The sequence below is a fragment of the Rhinolophus hipposideros genome (assembly GCF_964194185.1).
Source record: "Rhinolophus hipposideros genome assembly, chromosome: 17".
NCBI classification, from domain to species: Eukaryota; Metazoa; Chordata; class Mammalia; order Chiroptera; family Rhinolophidae; genus Rhinolophus; species Rhinolophus hipposideros.
This window is the reverse complement of record NC_138063.1, coordinates 12,690,270-12,708,510: the sequence shown is the minus strand read 5'-3', so window position 1 is coordinate 12,708,510 and position 18,241 is coordinate 12,690,270. Positions and strand designations below refer to the sequence as shown.

The 18,241-nt window shown below is 43.6% G+C and overlaps 1 protein-coding gene across 1 annotated transcript; it reads right to left on the bottom strand.

Annotated features, from left to right (window-relative positions):
- Window positions 1-48: 48 nt before the first annotated feature.
- On the bottom strand, window positions 49-17,972 carry CPLX4 (complexin 4; the record flags this gene model as incomplete). The annotated part of the gene is made up of 3 exons (XM_081078442.1): window positions 49-276; window positions 12,878-12,965; window positions 17,806-17,972. 3 exons carry the CDS (start codon window positions 17,970-17,972, stop codon window positions 49-51), a joined length of 483 nt encoding a protein of 160 aa, XP_080934568.1.
- Window positions 17,973-18,241: the final 269 nt, after the last annotated feature.

Here is an 18,241-nt window from a genome sequence, read left to right as displayed (position 1 = left end):
ACCAGAGTGGTCACCTCCGCCGTGACCTGGACCCCGCCCGCCTGCCACTCACATCACACAACACTTCTGCTCGGCCGTCTGCTTGATTTCCGTGAAGGTGGCCTGGGCCTTTTCTTTTATGGTATCCAAGTCCACGTTCTGAAGGTTCTGTAACTGCCCAAGAATCGAATCTTTGCCTTCTTCCTCCTCTTCATCTTCATCTACCATTTTCCGGAGATCTGCTGGTAAATCCACGTCATCTCCAGCCATCTGGATTTGGTTCTCATCCATGTCACTCTAGGGTAAAACAAACACTGAGATAGAGAGACCCCTCTAACACTAACAAACAAACAAACATTAAAAGCAGCAGGAAGAAGAAGTTCTGTTGAGGAAGTGAGTGGCCCGCGGGCTGTCTCTCAGCAGAGCCTGGTAGCAGGTGTGGAGGCTGGAGGTCCCTCTTTCCATGCATGTGGGTACGTCAGACCGCTAGCACAGTGGTTTTCAAAGTGTGGTCCTCGGACCCAGCATCCGTGTCACCTGGGAGCATGTTATAAAGACACATTCTCCAGCAGCACCCCGAACCTGAGGCACTGCTGAGTGGGGCCCAGCAACCTGTGTTTCAGGAATTCCCCTCTGTGACGCTGATGCTGAAATGCTTGAGAATCACACAGCAACTTGGCCTCAGGGCAGCTCTGCAAACTTTGGTGTCTATTGGCCCCAGGCTGTGACTCAGTGGCCCTGGCTGAGCCCAGTATGGAGGGTGGGGATTGGGTTCATGGTGGCCTGACAGTGGGCCCCCATTGTGGTCGTCACTCGTCAGTGGCAACTTCTGCTTAAGCATTGCCCCTTCCCTCCCTTCTACTAGACAGGGATCCCTTCTGGGCAGGGAGTCGTGTCAACCTCAGCCTTCCGTCCTTGGCACCTGGAAGCATGTCTGGCACATACCACATATCGCGTGACTCGTCGATGGCATGGCTCCTACTTAGCCTCCTGACTTCTAGCCTTGTGTTGCTGATGCTACCAGCACAGGGTGCCTTCCCAGTCCATCCTGTGGTTCTAGGCATGGCTGTCCCCGAATTTCCCAGGGCATGATGCCCGGTGATAAAAATCCCTTTGCTTTGTAACGAGAGAGGAGAAGCTAAAGAAAAAGTTTCTCTGGGAATGATAAGGGCCATCAACATTCCCAGATGGCTGCCGTGAGATAATTTTCTGAGATCAGGTTGGAACAGGAGGCACACTGAGCTTTGGGGGCCAAGAAGATTAACGAGAGCATCCGAAACGAAAATGACCTAAGCAGATGTAAGTTCCACCTCGATATGTTGTAGCCAGCCTGGAATTTGTTACCAAAGCACATGACAAATCACAGAAAGAGAAAATGATCATCTCAGTCTTCATCAGACCGCATTGATTTGATTTTAGAAAGATTTCGACACCTGCTGAGTCCGCAGGTGGAGTTAAAGTCAGCACTTCCAGAGAGAGAGAGAGAGAGAGAGAGAGAGAGAGAGAGAGAGAGAGAGAGAGAGAGAGAGAGAGAGAGAGAGAGAGAGAACTCCCCTTGCCTGGGTGCTGAGTAGAGATAATCATAAACAAATATCGGTTGTCTCTAGGTCCAAATGGGGAGCCAGGGTGATGTGTAAACTTGTCTCTTCATCTGAAGGCCTTTCTCGCTCTAACAATCCATGGCTCCATACTTCTCCAGGCTGGAGGCCATAGCCTTTCCCCCAGAATTCCTTTTATTTGGTTCTCTGGGCAGAGTGACAGTGAGCCTGGCTACAGAAACAGCTGGACAGGCAAATTTTGATGCACAGGAGAGAAGGCCTAGGGAGGCATGGTCCTCACACAGCCCCTCCTGAAGACCTCCAAGCAGGACCACTCTCAGCGTCACCTCCTGAGGTCAGAGAAGCTTCTCCCTACACTTGGCCAGGCATTGTTCCCTCAAAGCGCTTAATGGATTAATTAGTTCCTTGTCAAACTATTGTGGGGATTAATTAGTGAGCTAATCCCTAGGGGCGCTCAGCCAGTCCTCTGTCTGTTTATTTTTTATTCACCTACTGTAAAGGTTGCCTTCCTTACCGACCATCCTCTGAGCGTTTTTGTGGGGAGAAGAGGAAACACAGGACTGCTGCCTGGAGATTCCCAGTTCGTATAAATGCAGAACATCTGCCTTCTCTTGTGCACCCCGAAATAACATGTACATGTTTTGAAAAGGCATTCCTGAGAATTCTGGCACCCTCACCTCTCTAGGTGGTAACAAGATTTCTGTGGATGTCACCAGGTTCTAACCTGGACAGAGTGGCTGCTGTGGGCATGCCCCAGAAAGCACTGAGACAGAGAATTCGGGGTCCTGGGCAGCTAGAGTGTGGTCTAAAAGAGAGGTGTGGGCTCTGGGTAGGTCTGTCCTCTTGGCCCTGCAGACTTCTTGCCCCAGGTAAAGGAGTGTGGCTGAGGAGGGACAGAGGGGAGCCCTCAAAAGCATGAGGTCCCCAGTTGCCCAGTCTAAAGGCAGTATAGGATGGGGTCAATGGCTGTGGTCAGAGTCCTACAATCATCATTCTTCTGGAAGGACAGTGTTGCTGACCACCTATCAGTAGCACAGATGCTTCCAGTGGTGTTTCCAATACTGGAATTGACTTCCCTAGGCTGCAGCCTGGGCTATGGACAATGACTAAGGGTAGGACAACCAGACAGGGCCAGGGAGTGGTTGGAGGGGTTCTGGAACCAAACCTGGGCCCTTGGCCTCACTAGCCCTGGGTCTTCACCCAGTGGGCTGGCTCAGACCTAGGATAGGCCAAGGGCCAGGGTCTCATTTGTGAAAATCCACAGCCGAGCCAGATGGCTGTCCTGCAGAGATGGCCAATGACAGTGGGAAGATTGTGGGGTTTGGAGTCAGGAGACATTGTTCGAGTCCCAGTTCTGTCATTTACTCACTGCATGATCTTGGGCACGTCACCTTACACTTCTGGTGCCCAGCGGGAGGACCCTTCAGAGGACGATTGAGCAGATTGAATGAGACATGTTATGAAACAGGCTTGTACGCTTCTAAGTCTGGGACAAACAGTAGCTATGGTTATTAATATTTCAGAGGAGGAAAAGCAGGTTGGTGTCAAGATCCCTGCTAAAAGGGTTCCTGGGATAAAGAAGGCATGGACAGCAAAACAGAGGGTGGGAGCGTATTGGCCCTTAAGAGACAGGTCCGAGACAGAGCAAGAAATTAAGGAAAAAATATGCCTAATGAACTGCCCTGCTGATGGGACTTTGTCTACAAAAATGAATGTCTTGTACAGACTTTCTGCTGCCCACTGACAGATTCCCCTGGTTGGGGAGACCAGGATATTTTGACACAGTTCACACCTCAAGAAAAGGCAGTAATGCCTCATTACACCCCACAAATACAAGTGCAATCACAGCCAATATGAATCAGCTCCAGGGAGGGAGGGAAGGTTTAGCATTGAGAACCATGGCATGAATGAATGAATGAACAAGTGAAGTAAAGCAGCGTACAATTAGGGGACTTATAGGCTACACTTTATTCTTAAGGTTCTGTTTCAGAGGGCTTTTCATACCTATAATAGAAATCTTATCAATTTCAGATATTGTTTAATGCCTTTAAGAGCTCATTATTTTTATGCAGGCTGACCAGAATCAGTTTTAATCTTCTGGTTTTTAACCGGATTTATAATATTAATTGCCAGTGCTGAATGCCCCATTATTTAAATAATCCCGGACCCTGCCTTTGTTATTCCCTGTGACTAATTTCTGACTTTTCCCTGAAGGGTAAGCACCACCCTGAAGTCAGACTTCCTATGCCCTAGATCTTGATAAACTGGCCTTCATCTTGTAGGAAACGAGATATGATGACAGACTATCGTAGATGGTTATATTGTCAAAATATATTGTCAAAAAGGTGAGCATTCACCACTTGCTAAAGCCTAGTCAATCCAGGTTTGTTTTTGGTATAAGCAAATACCAGTGTGTTTGATGCTACGTAGATTTGATTTGTTTTTGGTCTATATGATACCAAACAGCTAGATGAATGGATTTCGTTCCCTTTGGCTAGTTGCTCTAACATTTGATATTTACATACTTGGAGGATCAAGGACTTCAGCAGTCACTTGTCTTCATAAACCATCCCTCACTGTCCTGGTCATGAGTGAGGGTGCTGTACTGGCCTCTAGGAAAGGTGACAGCAACCTCTACTTCCTCTTCTACCAGAGCTGACAAGACATTTGGGGAGTGAGGATATAGAACAAAGAATACAGCCAGTCAACAAACACCTCCATACAAAGTAAAATCAAGCACGGCCCGTTATGCCCAAGATCAGGGGGTCTGAGCCAGACCAGGAGGGGACAGCTGTGAGGCCTTGAGGACCAGGCTCCCACAGACACTGATCCTCATTCTGACCAGTTGCTGCTGAAGGACAGAGCCAACTTTATGTTCTGTGCCCCCAGAACAGTGTTTTTCAACTCTTTCTGTGCCTTTGAATAATCCCTTGTGAAGTGTAGAAAAATACACATGGCCAGGCCCCACCCCCAGGATTAGGCTCCAGTGGTCTGGCGGGGCCCAGGTAGAATTTTTAAAAAACGTCCCCCAGGTAATTGTGTGAGCCATGTTGAGACACTTGTCCGGGGCTTACTGGTGGCTCCTTTTGCCATACCGCACTGTTCTTCTCTCCTTAGCTACTTAAAGAATTCTCAGAATATCCAGATTAGGATAGACGATGAGGATTTCTCAAATAATAGGCATCAGTTTATAACATTGATTGAGAGTGTGCACGTATACGGCCCTACATGGAAGGAGAATTTCTAGAAGCTGTTGAGAACATCTCACACTTCTTTCCTTTATGCAGACATTTCATAGGGACTCAAGAAGCTCTTCAAGGTCACTTATCCAGGCCTCCCTTTACAGATGATGAAACCCAGGTCTGGTGAAGATATTGAATAAATGTCATTCCGCTTGTTAGGGGATGAGAATCCGGCATGGCTGCCAGGTCTAGCAGGAAAACCTGGCCACTGGGGTCAGACGGGCTTGGGGTCTTATCTTGCCTTGCCATTTACAGGCTGTGTGACACTGGCAAGTCACTTGCCCTCTCTCAGCTGGTGTTCTTATCTATGAAGGGAAAATAATATCTACCTACCTTATGGGGTGGTTGTGAGGACTAACTGAGAAAGCTGGTGTGGCTAAACCACATGTATTACGTTCCTACTGTGCTGGACCAGGGTCCGGGGCTCTTTCTTCCCATGTCCCCTCAGAACACTCAGTCCCTGGCTCCTTCAAGGGTGTGAGTAGAAGGAGCAAACTGAACTGAGGCAGGATGGAGAAGGGAAGGAACAGAGGGCCCCTGGTGTGGCCCTGATGGCCTCCCTGCCCTGCCACCAGAAACAGCTGCTCAGAAGCAGGAGGTCCCAGCATCCTGCTGGGCAGCCCCAAAAGCTAACTCGAAGGAGGTGGGCAAAGAAAGATTCACAGCATCACATCTTTTTCTAAGAGGCAAATTCTAAAGTCAGTTCTAATGGAGCTTTCGATGTGACACGTTTAGAGACAATTCTATTGATACACTTTCTTCTAGCTTCATCTTTATTCAAAATGAATAATGCCCTTATTACAGCAGACAAACACCAGGTGTAACAAAATCATATAGCTCAGCAGGGGGTACGACATTATTTTTCAATGACTAACCTAGATTGACAATTCCGTTAATAGGATTAGGATTCATTGTGGAACTGTTTCTTCTTATTAATTTGGCTTGACTTACATATACATTTTGAATTGGCTAGGAAGAGGGGCACCTTTGTTTTCAGAAATAATTTTGTGGCTTTATTTAAAATTTACTACTTCCTCTACTTGAAGAAATATGACATCTTAATTATAATGTAAAGTAGACTTTGTATTTTGTACAAAATCGTAATTTTGTACTATAATTTTATGAGGTTAGATCTAGATTTGTTCTTTTCATGAAAATGTATTTTAATATAACTCTTATAGCAGATAGATTCTTTCTGCTGTTTTTGATACTTTGTTCTTTGCATGTGTTTCCTTCATTTTTTTTCCTGTTTCCCAATACCATTGATCATTCAACACGCCTTTTGTGTGTGTGTGTGTGTGTGTGTGTGTGTGTGTGTGTAACTTCTACAAGTTAGGCACCATACAAGGCACTGAGGACAAAGATGAAAATCTCAACCCCTTTTGTTAAGGAGCACACAGTCTAGTGGGTGAGAATTAGGGTGGTAATGATGTAAGAGACATGCACCAATTATTACATAAACATGGAGGAGGATGGGGAGAGAGAGGTCATGGAAGGCTCTGGAAGAAGTGGCACTAGACTAAAGTCTTACAGGGAAGAAAGGAGCCAGGGGAGCAGGGTATAGGGGAGAAAGTGAGAGGAAGATACAATCAGGGCAGGGAGTGGCAAAAGGTGAGGCTGGAAAAATAAGAACCACATCATGGTGTATAGGCCAAGGGGTTTGGACTTCATTCTAAAAAGTCATAGTAAGCCTTTTCCACAAACTATTCAAAGTGATGAAAAGTAAGGACCTACAACGGAGATTATTCTACCCAGCAAATCTATCATTTAGAATCAAAGGAGAGACAAAGAGCTTCCCAGGTAAGAAAAAGCTAAAGGGGTTCATCACCACCAAACCAGTATTACAAGAAATGTTAAAGGGTCTTCTTTAAGAAGAAAATAGAAAGATTAAAATATATGAATAACAAATGGCAACACTACATACCTATCAATAATTACTTTAAAAGTAAATGGATTAAATGCTCCAATCAAAAGATATAGAGTAGATGAATAGATAAGAAAACAAGACCCATATATATTCTGTCTACAAGAGACAAGAGACCCTCTTCAGATCCAAAGATGCACACAGATTGAAAGTAAAGGTATGGAAAAAGATATTTCATGCAAATGGAAACAAACAAAAAAACTGCGGTAGCAATACTTATACCAGGCAAAATAGGCTTTAAAACAAAGGCTATAACAAGAGACAAAGAAGGGCCTAACAATTCTACTTCTGGATATTTATCCGAAAAAACCCAAAACACTAATTTGAAAAGACATAGGGGAGATCCAAGGTGGTGGAGGAGATAAACACTGTGCCTGCTTCATTCTGTGAACAAATGAAAATTACAAATAAATTATAGAACAATCAGCCTGGAGAACTATATAAAGTCTGGCTGAACAGAAGTTTTACAACTAAGGATATAAAGAAGCCATGTTGAGACTGGTAGGAGGGGCAGAGATGCAGCACTGGCTAATCCCAAACCTCTGGGTGGCAGTTGAGAAGTGGGAGGGAAATCTCGACCTCAGAGGTTCCCCCCAGAGTGAGGAACCCCAGCCCCACACCAGTCTCCCTAGCTCAGAGTACTTGTGTCGGGAAGAGCAGCCCCCACAATATCTGGCTGTGAAAAACAATGGGGATTCTGACCATCGGGTGGGCAGAAGATAGTAGGAAACCCAGGCATCCTCTTAAAGGACCCACACACACACTCTCACACACCCAGGTACTCACCTTAGGCTTCAGCAGAGGCACAGTATCTCAGGGGTGGAGATGTTGGAGACATATAGGGGGCAGACTGAGTTGTGTGGTTTCAGGATGAGGGCTGGGGGTGGCGGGGAAAGTTGACAGTTTTTCCTGTGCAGCACGCAAGCGGGTGCCATCTTTCCTGTGCTGAGCCCTCCCCCTACGTTTCCGGCCAAATCTGAATCTGATTGGTCTGGTAAACTCCGAAGCTCCACCCTGCTGACTCACTGGGACCCTACCCCACCCAACTCCCCCAACACTGGAAGCACTTTCTCCAAGAGTAGCCAGCCCTGCCCACATTGCACTCTTTCTCGGAAAACTATCGGAGTCTGACAGATCCCAGGTGTGCGGTGATTGGTGTTGGTTTGCTCTGAGAATTTTGCTGAGTAGCTTCAACACAAGAATTTACATTAATCTGGTGATCACAACTCTTCCCACTCTAGTGACTCCTTGAGACCCTGCCACACGGAACTTGCATACCGCATGAGGCTTTATCAGTGGCTGAACCTTAAGGGAGTTGGCAGGTAACAACTTGGTGATTTATTGGAAGAGGGAAGCAGCAAGGGTGACTTCCAGTTGCTGGCCTGGGGGATGAACTGGCCTGGGAGCCATCAATGGATGTGAAACATACAGGAGCAGTAGGTTTAGGGGATAATGACAGAGTCTGTTCTAGATATGAGCTATGAGGTGACCAAGTAGAGGCAGATGTAGCAGTGACATTTAGGAAGAAGGTGTGGGCTGGAGGTATAGATTGAGAGTCATCAACACACAGATAGGTGATAGCTGAAAGCAACAGCCACATGCAGCCATCCAGAGAGAACATGCAACTTGAATGGGAGAAGCAGCAAATCGGGAGAGCACCCTGTAATATTCCAAAATTTGGGGGCAGATAGGGGAGGGGAACCCATGAAGAAGACAGAGAGGAAACAGTTTAAGAGAGAACTAGAAGGCTGGTGTCCAAAAGCTGAGGACAGAGAAGGCTTCAGGGAGGAAGAAATGACCAATGCTAAGCAAAACAAAGAGAAACCAAGAGGTCTGAAAAGAAAATAAGGGAACCATCTGGCTGAGTGTTTGAAGGAGGGAGGTGTCTGAGAACAGTGGGAACCAGTCATTTAGGGAAAACACCTAGAAAGGCATGTTTACTCAGGAAGTGTTGTTTGTTTTCATTGCGAGAGACTTGACTCCTTTATAAAGGAGAGACCAATAGAGAGAAAAACCTGAAAATACAGGATTAATGGAGTGAGGTCCAAATCCAACATGAGCATCATAGATTACTGTATGTATTTGAAGTTCTCTAATTTCTTGTAAATCGAAAGACAGAGAAAAATCAACAGAGAGTGGAGGTGTGTACATGAACGTGACAACGACTGATATACTTTACTATCTATACTTCAGATTATGGCAATTTGATTATCATGCTTACTTGACTCCTGATATCATTGCTGCAATTAAAAGTGGTCATCAAAATACATGGGTACAACAGACGATATCGTTATTGACAGTGAACAGTAAACTCAGGGAGGAGGGCTTTTACAGTTTGTCTGCTGGGTGAGGGCCCACATTGCTCCTTCTTGGAGCCCAAACTTCTTTTCCCGTCAGCAATGGAGTGAAACGCTTTTTCATAGGAAACACCAGCCAAATAATTTCTTTAGAAAACACAGTTCTAATTCCAAAATGGGACATAGTTAGCCTCCTTAGACCTGACACCTGCCAGGAAGACATTTTCCTCAAATCTGCACTCTGTTGGGCCCAGAACCATCTCCAACAACTGTGGTGACGTGACCTTGGGGAATTGTGAATGAGGTACCTGGGGCAGTTGGTCGTTCGCTGAAGGACATGTCAAATGTGTCCAGCTCCCGGTGAACTGTTCATACTATTAGTGTAACCACTTTCCCAATGTGGACTTTGTAAGATGGCACAGGGCTAAGAGAGGGGAAAGCTGTTATTAGGAACCCAATAAGGCCTCGGTGACCTTTGCCTTCTGCTCAGAGCCATTTTCTTTGTTAGATAGTTGTGTTCATTTCTCCAGTCCACCATCCTGGGTGGAGATACATGGATTAGAGAGGGTGTGGGGGAGGGGAATGGGACATGAAAAAAGTACCAGGTGAACAATAAGGAGGCTTAAGTCTCCATTGGTCACTGTAAGCTTTGTGATCTTGGGCAAGTCCTTTAATCTACATGAGTTTTATGATTATGCATTGAGTATACACCTATGTCATGTGTTTTTGTGTATATAAGAAGTAAGTTTAATTAAAAAGAGAAATACTACACAGACACTGGGTTCCAGGAGCCAAAGCTCTATGGTAGCCCAGGAACCCCCACCTGCTCTAGGAAGAGACTTAGGAGGTAGAGGAAGGGCCTCCAGTGTGCTCCTCAGACGACCTGCCTAGCCCAGGCTTATCGCTAATTCTTAATGACAATACCATTTGTCCTATTGATGTTCTTTGATGACCATTTTTTTATAGTCATCATGCTGTACATGATATCTGCAGGGCTTATTTACCTTCTAACTGGAAGTTTGTTGTTTTGACCCCCTTCACCCATTTCGCCCACCCCCACCTCCTGTCTCTGGCAACCCCCAATCTGGTCTTTCTGTGAATTCAGTTTTTTCAGAATCCACATATGAGTGAGATCATGCATATTTCTCTGCCTGACTTATTTCACTCAGCATAATGCCCTCAAGGTCCATTCATGTTGTCACAAATGGCAGGATTTCCTTCTTTTTTAAGGCAGAGTAAGATTCCACTGTGTGTGTGTGTGTGTGTGTGTGTGTGTGTATGTGTGTGTGTGTATACACACACATAGAGGGTGCCAAAAAAATGTATACACATTTTAAGAAAGGAAAACTGTATTAAAATTGTAATACTCAATATATACCTATAACAAAAGATGAATACAAGTTGTATTTGACTTCTGCAATTACAAGAGGTGTTCAAAGCGGTTACCATCAGCATCATTTTAATACATTTTTTTCCTTTCTCAAAATGTGTATATATTTTTTGGCATTCTCTCTGTCTCTGTCTCTGTCTCTCTGTCTCTGTCTCTGTGTCTCTGTCTCTCTCTCTCTCTGTCTCTCTCTCTCTCTGTCTCTCTCTCTCTCTCTCTTTCTCTCTCTCTCTCTCTATATATATAGCCATACTATACATATACACCATGATGCCCATTTTTAATTGCAGTAATCAGATATGTGATCAATTAAGAGTAGTGATCAAGACGCCATGCCCCATGAAGGAGATATAGATAATGACCTGATCATCTGTTGTCCATCTCCGACCTAGAAGTCCCTCGCTGGCCCAGGCCTCTGTTTGCCCTCCTCTGCTGCTCTAAGGGTGTAGCACTGGCCAGCCGGCCCCTCATTCCTTTCCTTTCAATTCACTGGAAATAGTACCATGGCCCCGAACTTTCCCAATCACCATGATGCCCATGGACACTGCCTCGCCTTCCAGGGCCTCCTTGCTTCTTATGAACGCATCTAGGCAATGAAAATGTACAACTTACATTCCGATGGCACTCTAGAGGGTTCTTCTGCTTAATCCAAGAACGACCTAAGAGTTACATGCAGTTCCGTAAGAGCCAGCAGCACGAGCCCCTCCAGACACAGCGACTCCATGGAGTCTGAGGTTCAAAGCACGGGCCTTCGGGGCCTGGGAAACGACCTCCAACTCTTCCTCGATCACTGGCAGTCCTTTCAAAATCCCTCCCCATCCTGCTTGCTGTGGAGTCAGCTCAGCCTCTCCGTCCGTCCGGACAAACCACAGGAGGATCCCGCTGGCTCAGATGGTCCCCTCCCCGCCTTGTCCTATCGGGCCCTCACTGGCGCTGTCACCTCCTGCTTTGTGACCGCCCAAGCCAGCCCTTCCAGACTTGAGGGCACAGCAACCACTTTAGAATAAAACGCACAATCTGGTCTTTAGTATGAAAAGAATAGATGTCAAAGATAAAAAAGTCACTTGCAGACATTTGTTTCCGTTCCCCCCCACCGCCGCTGTCTCTGCCGCAACTCACAGTCCCCGCGGAGGAACCGACACCAGCCACAGCGACGGTGCGTCTCCCTAGCGCTGCCCGCGCCCGCTGGGCTGCGGACACTAGAGGGCGCGAGGGTCCCGATTCCTGGGCCTCGCAGGCGCCGCTGCTGCGGGGTCCACCCCGAAGGGCCAGGGTCTGGTTCCCACAGGCGTGGCCTTTCTGCACAGACGGGAGGCGATCTGGGGGCCTGGCAAAGGCGGCTGTCCCCCAGGACCCCTTTTGACATGGAGGCGCGTATTCTAGAGGTTAAGACCCTGCGCTCTGCCCTTCCTGGCTGTGTGACCTTTGGCAGGAGCGCATTGCTTTCTCTGTGCCTCTGTATCTTCTACTGTAAGAACCTACCGTACAGGACTGTTGAGACGGTTAAATGGATTGATACACGCAAAGCACTTAGAGCAGTGCCTGGCACTGAGAGCTCAGTGCATGCCAGCTGTGGTTATCATTCCCGTAGGTACTTACTCGTATGTAGCTCTACACTTTTTAGATAAATTTACATAAAAAGGTCATCTATCAGCATTAACTTCATTTTGTTCAGATGAAATGGAAGTTCATAGAGGTAAATGACTAGCATCTAGTCTTTATAAATTAGTTCAATGCTCTTTTCACGATCTCACAATGACTCAATTAAGATTAAGACAGAGGTGTATGTATATATGTATTTATGTATTCATATTTATGTATGTGTATATAGTCCCCCACTTATCCACGATTTCACTTTCCATGATTTCAGTTACCCATGGTCAACCATGGTCTGAAAATATTAAATGAAAAGTTCCAGAAATAAACAATTCTTAAGTTTAAATCTTGAGCGGTCCTGCTCCATCCCTTCAGGGACATGGATCATCCCTTTTCCTTCATCTCCATGCTGCAGATGCTCCCCACCCAGTAGTCACTTAGTAGCCAATTCAGTTATCAGATAGACTGTTGGGGTATCATGGCGCTTGTGTTCAAGGAACCCTTATTTTACCTAATAATGCTACGTTCACATAACTTTTATTACAGTATATTGTTATAATCGCTCTATTTTATTACTTTTATTACAGTATATTGTTATGATTGCTCTATTTTATTATTCTTGTTGCTAATCTCTTACCATGCCTAATTTATCAATTACATTTTATCATAGGTATGTACGTATGGGAAAAAACAGTATCTATAAGGGTTTGGTACCATCTGTGGTTTTAGGCATCCATTGGTCCATTGGGGGTCTTATCCTCCATGGATAAGGGGGGACTACTGTATATATATATATATATATATTCATGAGCATGTCCCTTTGTTGATAATCAGTCTTAATTTTTTATTATGTAAGAAGTGACTGGATGTTTACTGTGTTAAGAGTGTCTCACCTTTGGGAGTCTGTACTTCTCTCGGAGATGACCTCTCAGGCATGCCCTCTCTGCCTTTTTTTGTTTAAATGCAGCATCTCTTTCCATCCTAAAAGGAAAAGAAGAAAGGATCAAACAACATAGAAAGCTAAGGACATTCCAGTCCCTGCTCAGAGGATCCAGACACTGGAATACACCTCCTGAGTCTCCACTGCCCGCAGACATGGGAGGTGGGGCATGGGAGCTGCGTTTCCAACAAGCTCCTGACAGACTCTTCAGCCAGCTAAAACATCCAGGCCTGGGGCACATGGTATTTGGGGATGTAATGTAAAGCTGTTTCCTTTTATTGTCATCTCAAGACCCCAATTTAGGTTCAGTGTCCTATTCCCCGTTTGGAAGGAGGCATCCCAAACAAGATGGAGAGGACTGCACAGTGCTCTGGGGAACGTCTAATTGGCCTCATGACTATGCTGGTCTGCAATAAACTCCCTTGCTCACGTTGATCCAGGCAGAAGCAGACACCTTTGGGGATGTATGCAAAGTTCCCAGTACAGCTGCCCACAGAAGTACATTACTGGGGGCTAAATGTACGCACATGGCCCTACCCTCTGGCTGTTCTGGATTGGACCAAGCTCGGTAAATGAAATCTCTTCTCTGGGAAGTTAGGATTGGAACTGAGGCACACAGCATGGCTGGAGCTGTAACAGGTGAACGTGGAGGTCATGGGCTGCCGTTTGCCATCAGTCTTGGGGTCTGGGTAACAGATGGAGAGAGCGGACTGCTGAGAAAGAAGAACAAAGCCACCAGACAGAGACAGAAGCAATGGCAACAGATGGAAAAGAGTGCTCGTGGCTCCCCAACAGCTTCCATCCCTAGTTTAGGCCCATGAGGGACCTGAGGGGATTTCCGTTAATGGGTTTTGGTTTGGTGAAACATCTTTGCATGAAACATTACTTGCATTAAAATAAACTCCCTGTTTTCATTTTCAGGTGTCTAAATTGGTTTCTAGTTCTTGACCCGAAGTTTTGAAATCATCTTAACCATTACATAGAAGGCTGACTGCAGGAAGGGCTGGGTGTGAAGCACTCAGATTAAACTATTTATCACTGGGCCCTGGGCTCAGGCACTCAGAACTCAGTGCCCTCCGCCAAACGTCAGGCCTGGAATAGGCCGCGGAGAACACTGGGTTCAATCTTGTAGTTTTGGAGAGGGAAATAGAATACGCGATTTACACAAGAGGCCAGTGACCTGTGGTGTGGAGCGAAGCAGGTCTTCCCCCTTGCCCAATATTTTATTATGAAAAGTTTCAAACATACAGAAAATTTGAATGAATTTTACAGTGAAACCCGTATACTCACCATCTAGCGTCTACAATGTGCGTCTACTAGACATGTTTTATCACATATCTATTTCTCTCTAAACATTCATTTATCCATCTTATTTTTTTGATGCATTTCAAAGTTGTAGACATCAGTATTCTTCCCCCAAACACTTCAACATGCATGCCATTAACCACAGTTATGTATTTAAGTTTTATCATCTACAGCTACTATCTATCTACCTATCTATCTATCTATCTATCTATCTATCTATCTATCTTCTCTCTATCAATCATCATCTATCTCCGATTGGTTCTGCTTCTGTAACCCCTCTTAAGATACAAAAACATTGTTCCTTCCTCCCCATTCCCAATCATTGCCTGCTCCCCAGACCTAGAGATAACCACTGTCTTTCCCACCATAGATTGGTTTTGCCTGTCCTAGAATTTCATATAAATGTAAACATGCATTATGCATTCTTTTGTGGAAGGCTTCTTTCACTCAGCATAAAAAACTCTTGCGATTTACCTAGGTTTCTATTTATCAGTACCTTGTTCCTTTGCATTTCTGAGTGTAGTCTGCTATACGAATACATCACGTTTGTTCCTCATTCTGCTTTGGTGTGCACCTGGGCAGTTCCCGTTTGGGGCTGCAGTGAAGGAAGCTGCTGAGAACATTGTTGCACAAGTTTTTTTTGCGATCATGTGTATTCCTTTCTCTGCAGTAACATCTAGGCATGGAATTGATGAGTTGTAGGGTAATTGGGGTTAGTGTAGTTTTGTTAGAAACTGTCAGACCTTTTCCCAAGTGATTATATTATCTTACATCTCATCAGCTGGAAGAATTCTAGTTGGTCTGCATTCTGGCCAACATTTGTCATTGTGTCTTTTTCATTTTAACCGTTCTAACATGTGTGCAGTGGTACCTTAGTGTGGTTTTAATTTTCATTGCCATGATGGCTAATGGTATTACGCTGTTTTTCGTGTACTCATTGGATATTAGTATATCTTTGTGAAGTATTTGTTCAACTCTTTTTGCTCATTTTTAAATTATTATTGAGTTTCAGAAATTCTTCATATATCCTAGATCCCAGTCTTTGTAAGACATACGTGTCGCAAATATTTTGTCTGTGGTTTGCCTATTTATGTTCTCAGTGGTGTCTTTCGATCCACAAAAGTGTTTCATTTTAATAACATCTAATTTATCATTTAAACATTTTATGGTTATTGCTTTTGGTCATGTTGAAGAAATCTGCCTATTTCCAACTTGCAAGGATAGTCTATAATTTTTTTCTAAATGCTTTAAAAGTTTAGCTTTTATGTTTAAATCTGTGATGCACATCAAAGTTTAAGTTACAAATGGAACTGTAGCAATTGCACCATAACTAAGATAAAGGGACATTTTAATATGATTGAGAGACGTCGTGGCCTAAACAGATTATTATTTTATTTCTACCTTTCCAAATATTCTATTTAGGTATAGATTTCATTCTAGTGCTAATGTTATCAGTAACAAACAAAAAATCTGAACATAGAAGTAAAATCCAAATGAATGTGCAGTAGAGTGCTTTGTTAAGTAGTTTTTAGTTTACAGTTATTGGAGTCAATCCCACAACTTTTCTAAAATGATGAGGACAGGTTCAGAAGGCTTTTATTTGCTAATACTCATTTTAATGATTATACATACTATAATGTCTGTAGCTCTCTCTACATGTAACTTATGATGAACCATTTTTGATGCCTAATTCTTTGTGCCTATGTTCTAGGTAATGAAGCTCCTGAAAACTCAAGCAATGGACTGGAAGTCATGCCTCTTGTGATGGGGAAGCAGGTTGGCCCTATTGTCTTGCTACAATTTCTTAAGTTATGTGAATACATAAATTTGTAATACACACACACACACACACACACACACACACACACACACACACAATGAAGGGTAGTTGGCAAATAACCCAATGCATTGATGGATCACACCATTTGGGCATTTTGATCTTTGATCTGTCTAGATATGAAATTAAGGAAAACTAGGACATTAGTTAATCAAACAGATGCCACATCTGTGACCAGATTTATTGCTTCGACATATTAATGATATTTTACGTGATCAGGTGCACAGTCTAAATTTCTGACCATTTTCTTTTTATAAGCCCACTTGAGGTGAGAACATTGGTGCTATTGTTGTACTTTTAATTCTTCATTATGCTTGTTTTTTTACATGCCATGGCCAAAACTAGCCAATCTTCAAGAAATGCTGCCTTTTTTTTGCCCAAGTATTATTTCAGAACCAACACAATTTTTGCAGTTGCATTTACTTTTTAAACTGACTTTAATTTACTGCAGAGCCAAGCATAATATATTCTAGGTAGTTTATAAGCCATGATTTCTTTCAGAAAACAATACAATAGACAAGGTTTCCATTACATGGAGGACTTTTGTACTTTCTTAGTTTCCTCCAGGTTATGAATCTTTTCACTTATAATCACCTTAGCGATAGGTCACCTTAGGCAACTATTATGTAATTGATCGTTAGCAAAACAGCCACGGTGGCAAAAAAAAAAAACTTTTCTTTTGTAACATATGATGAACATTTAACCTCAAGATTTATGCTTCAAATCTTAGCTGATTAAAACTCTTAAATTAATTCTATGTTAAACTGAAAAAATTACATGGAGACTGCACTTATTTGAAGATCCGTCTTCAGCAATGAAAAATTGTTGGCAATATTCAGTCCATATACTGAACTACAATGTTACCAATATTTTATTTTTATTACATTTTATATAGCCAGGAGAATGTCCTTATTTTTTGGAGGTATATGGTTGAAGTATTTGGGAGTGAAGTATCATGATGCCTGTAATTTACTTTGAAAATTGTTCTCTATCTCATCTGTCTATCATCTATCTATCTATCTATCTATCTATCTATCTATCTATCTATCTATCTTCTATCAATCATCATCTATGCAAATAACCTATCTATAAGCAAATATGGCAAAATGTTAACTGTTGACCTTATGGCATAGGTGGATATAGGTATTTGTTATACTGTATATAGGTATATATTCATTATACTGGTCAACTTTTCTGTATCTTTAAAATTTTCATAATAAACAGTCCACAAATTTATTCATAGTATTAGAGAAGCCAGGTCTTAGGACACAATTGTTACGTTGTGCTTTCTAAGCTTTTCTGCCCACGTGCGATCAAGAAGTTTGCGCTATATCTTGTGTAAGGCCCTTCCAGGTGGAAAGTCTGAATTCAATTTGAAAGCTTTTTGCTTGCCAGGAGGGTGAATTTCTGAAAGGCTGTACAGATAGTTAAGCTCACAGTTTTTCCTCTGAACAGTTAAACGGAAGTCAACTAAAATGTGCCTAGATCCGAAAATGATCAGCTGCACTAAAAATGACATGTAGATTCATTTTGTCTTCATTTCCATTCAGACAAAGAGGACACAGTAACTGCTGATTCTACAACCTTGTTCACTTTTACAGAACCCATTTTCCTAAGGTTAGAGACAAAGAGCTCAAGGAAAGACACTGAAACAGCAAAAAGAGAGAAACTGGGAGCGGAAGAAGGCCAGCCTTCATTTCTTTTTGCTTTTAAAGGGAAATGAAGCTGCATGTACTCACTTCTCCTCAATCATTTGCTTTTGATACTCCTCATATTCCTCTCTAGTCATTCCTTGAGCGGCTGCAGGATCAGATGGACCTCCTTCTTCTTTTCTTTCTTCAGACCCACCACCAAATCCTAGATTCTTTACCTGGTTACTTATCATAGTTTTCATAAAGAAAGCCATTGTTTCTGCCCCAGAAAAAGAAAACCCAAACTCAGACAAAACCTAAAGGAAAAACATAAAAGACAAAAATCTCCAAATATCTGTTAATGACAGCCACACACTTAAGAGCAAAGAACCTTGCACGTTCTCATCTCTGCAAGGGCATAAAGATAGAAAAGGGTGGCTTGTGGGCTGTAAGCTGGATTAAAGAGGTGAACTACCTCGGATACAGAGCCAGATGGTCCAGATTACTAAGGCATACAATCAGATGGACCCAACTGCTTTCTGAA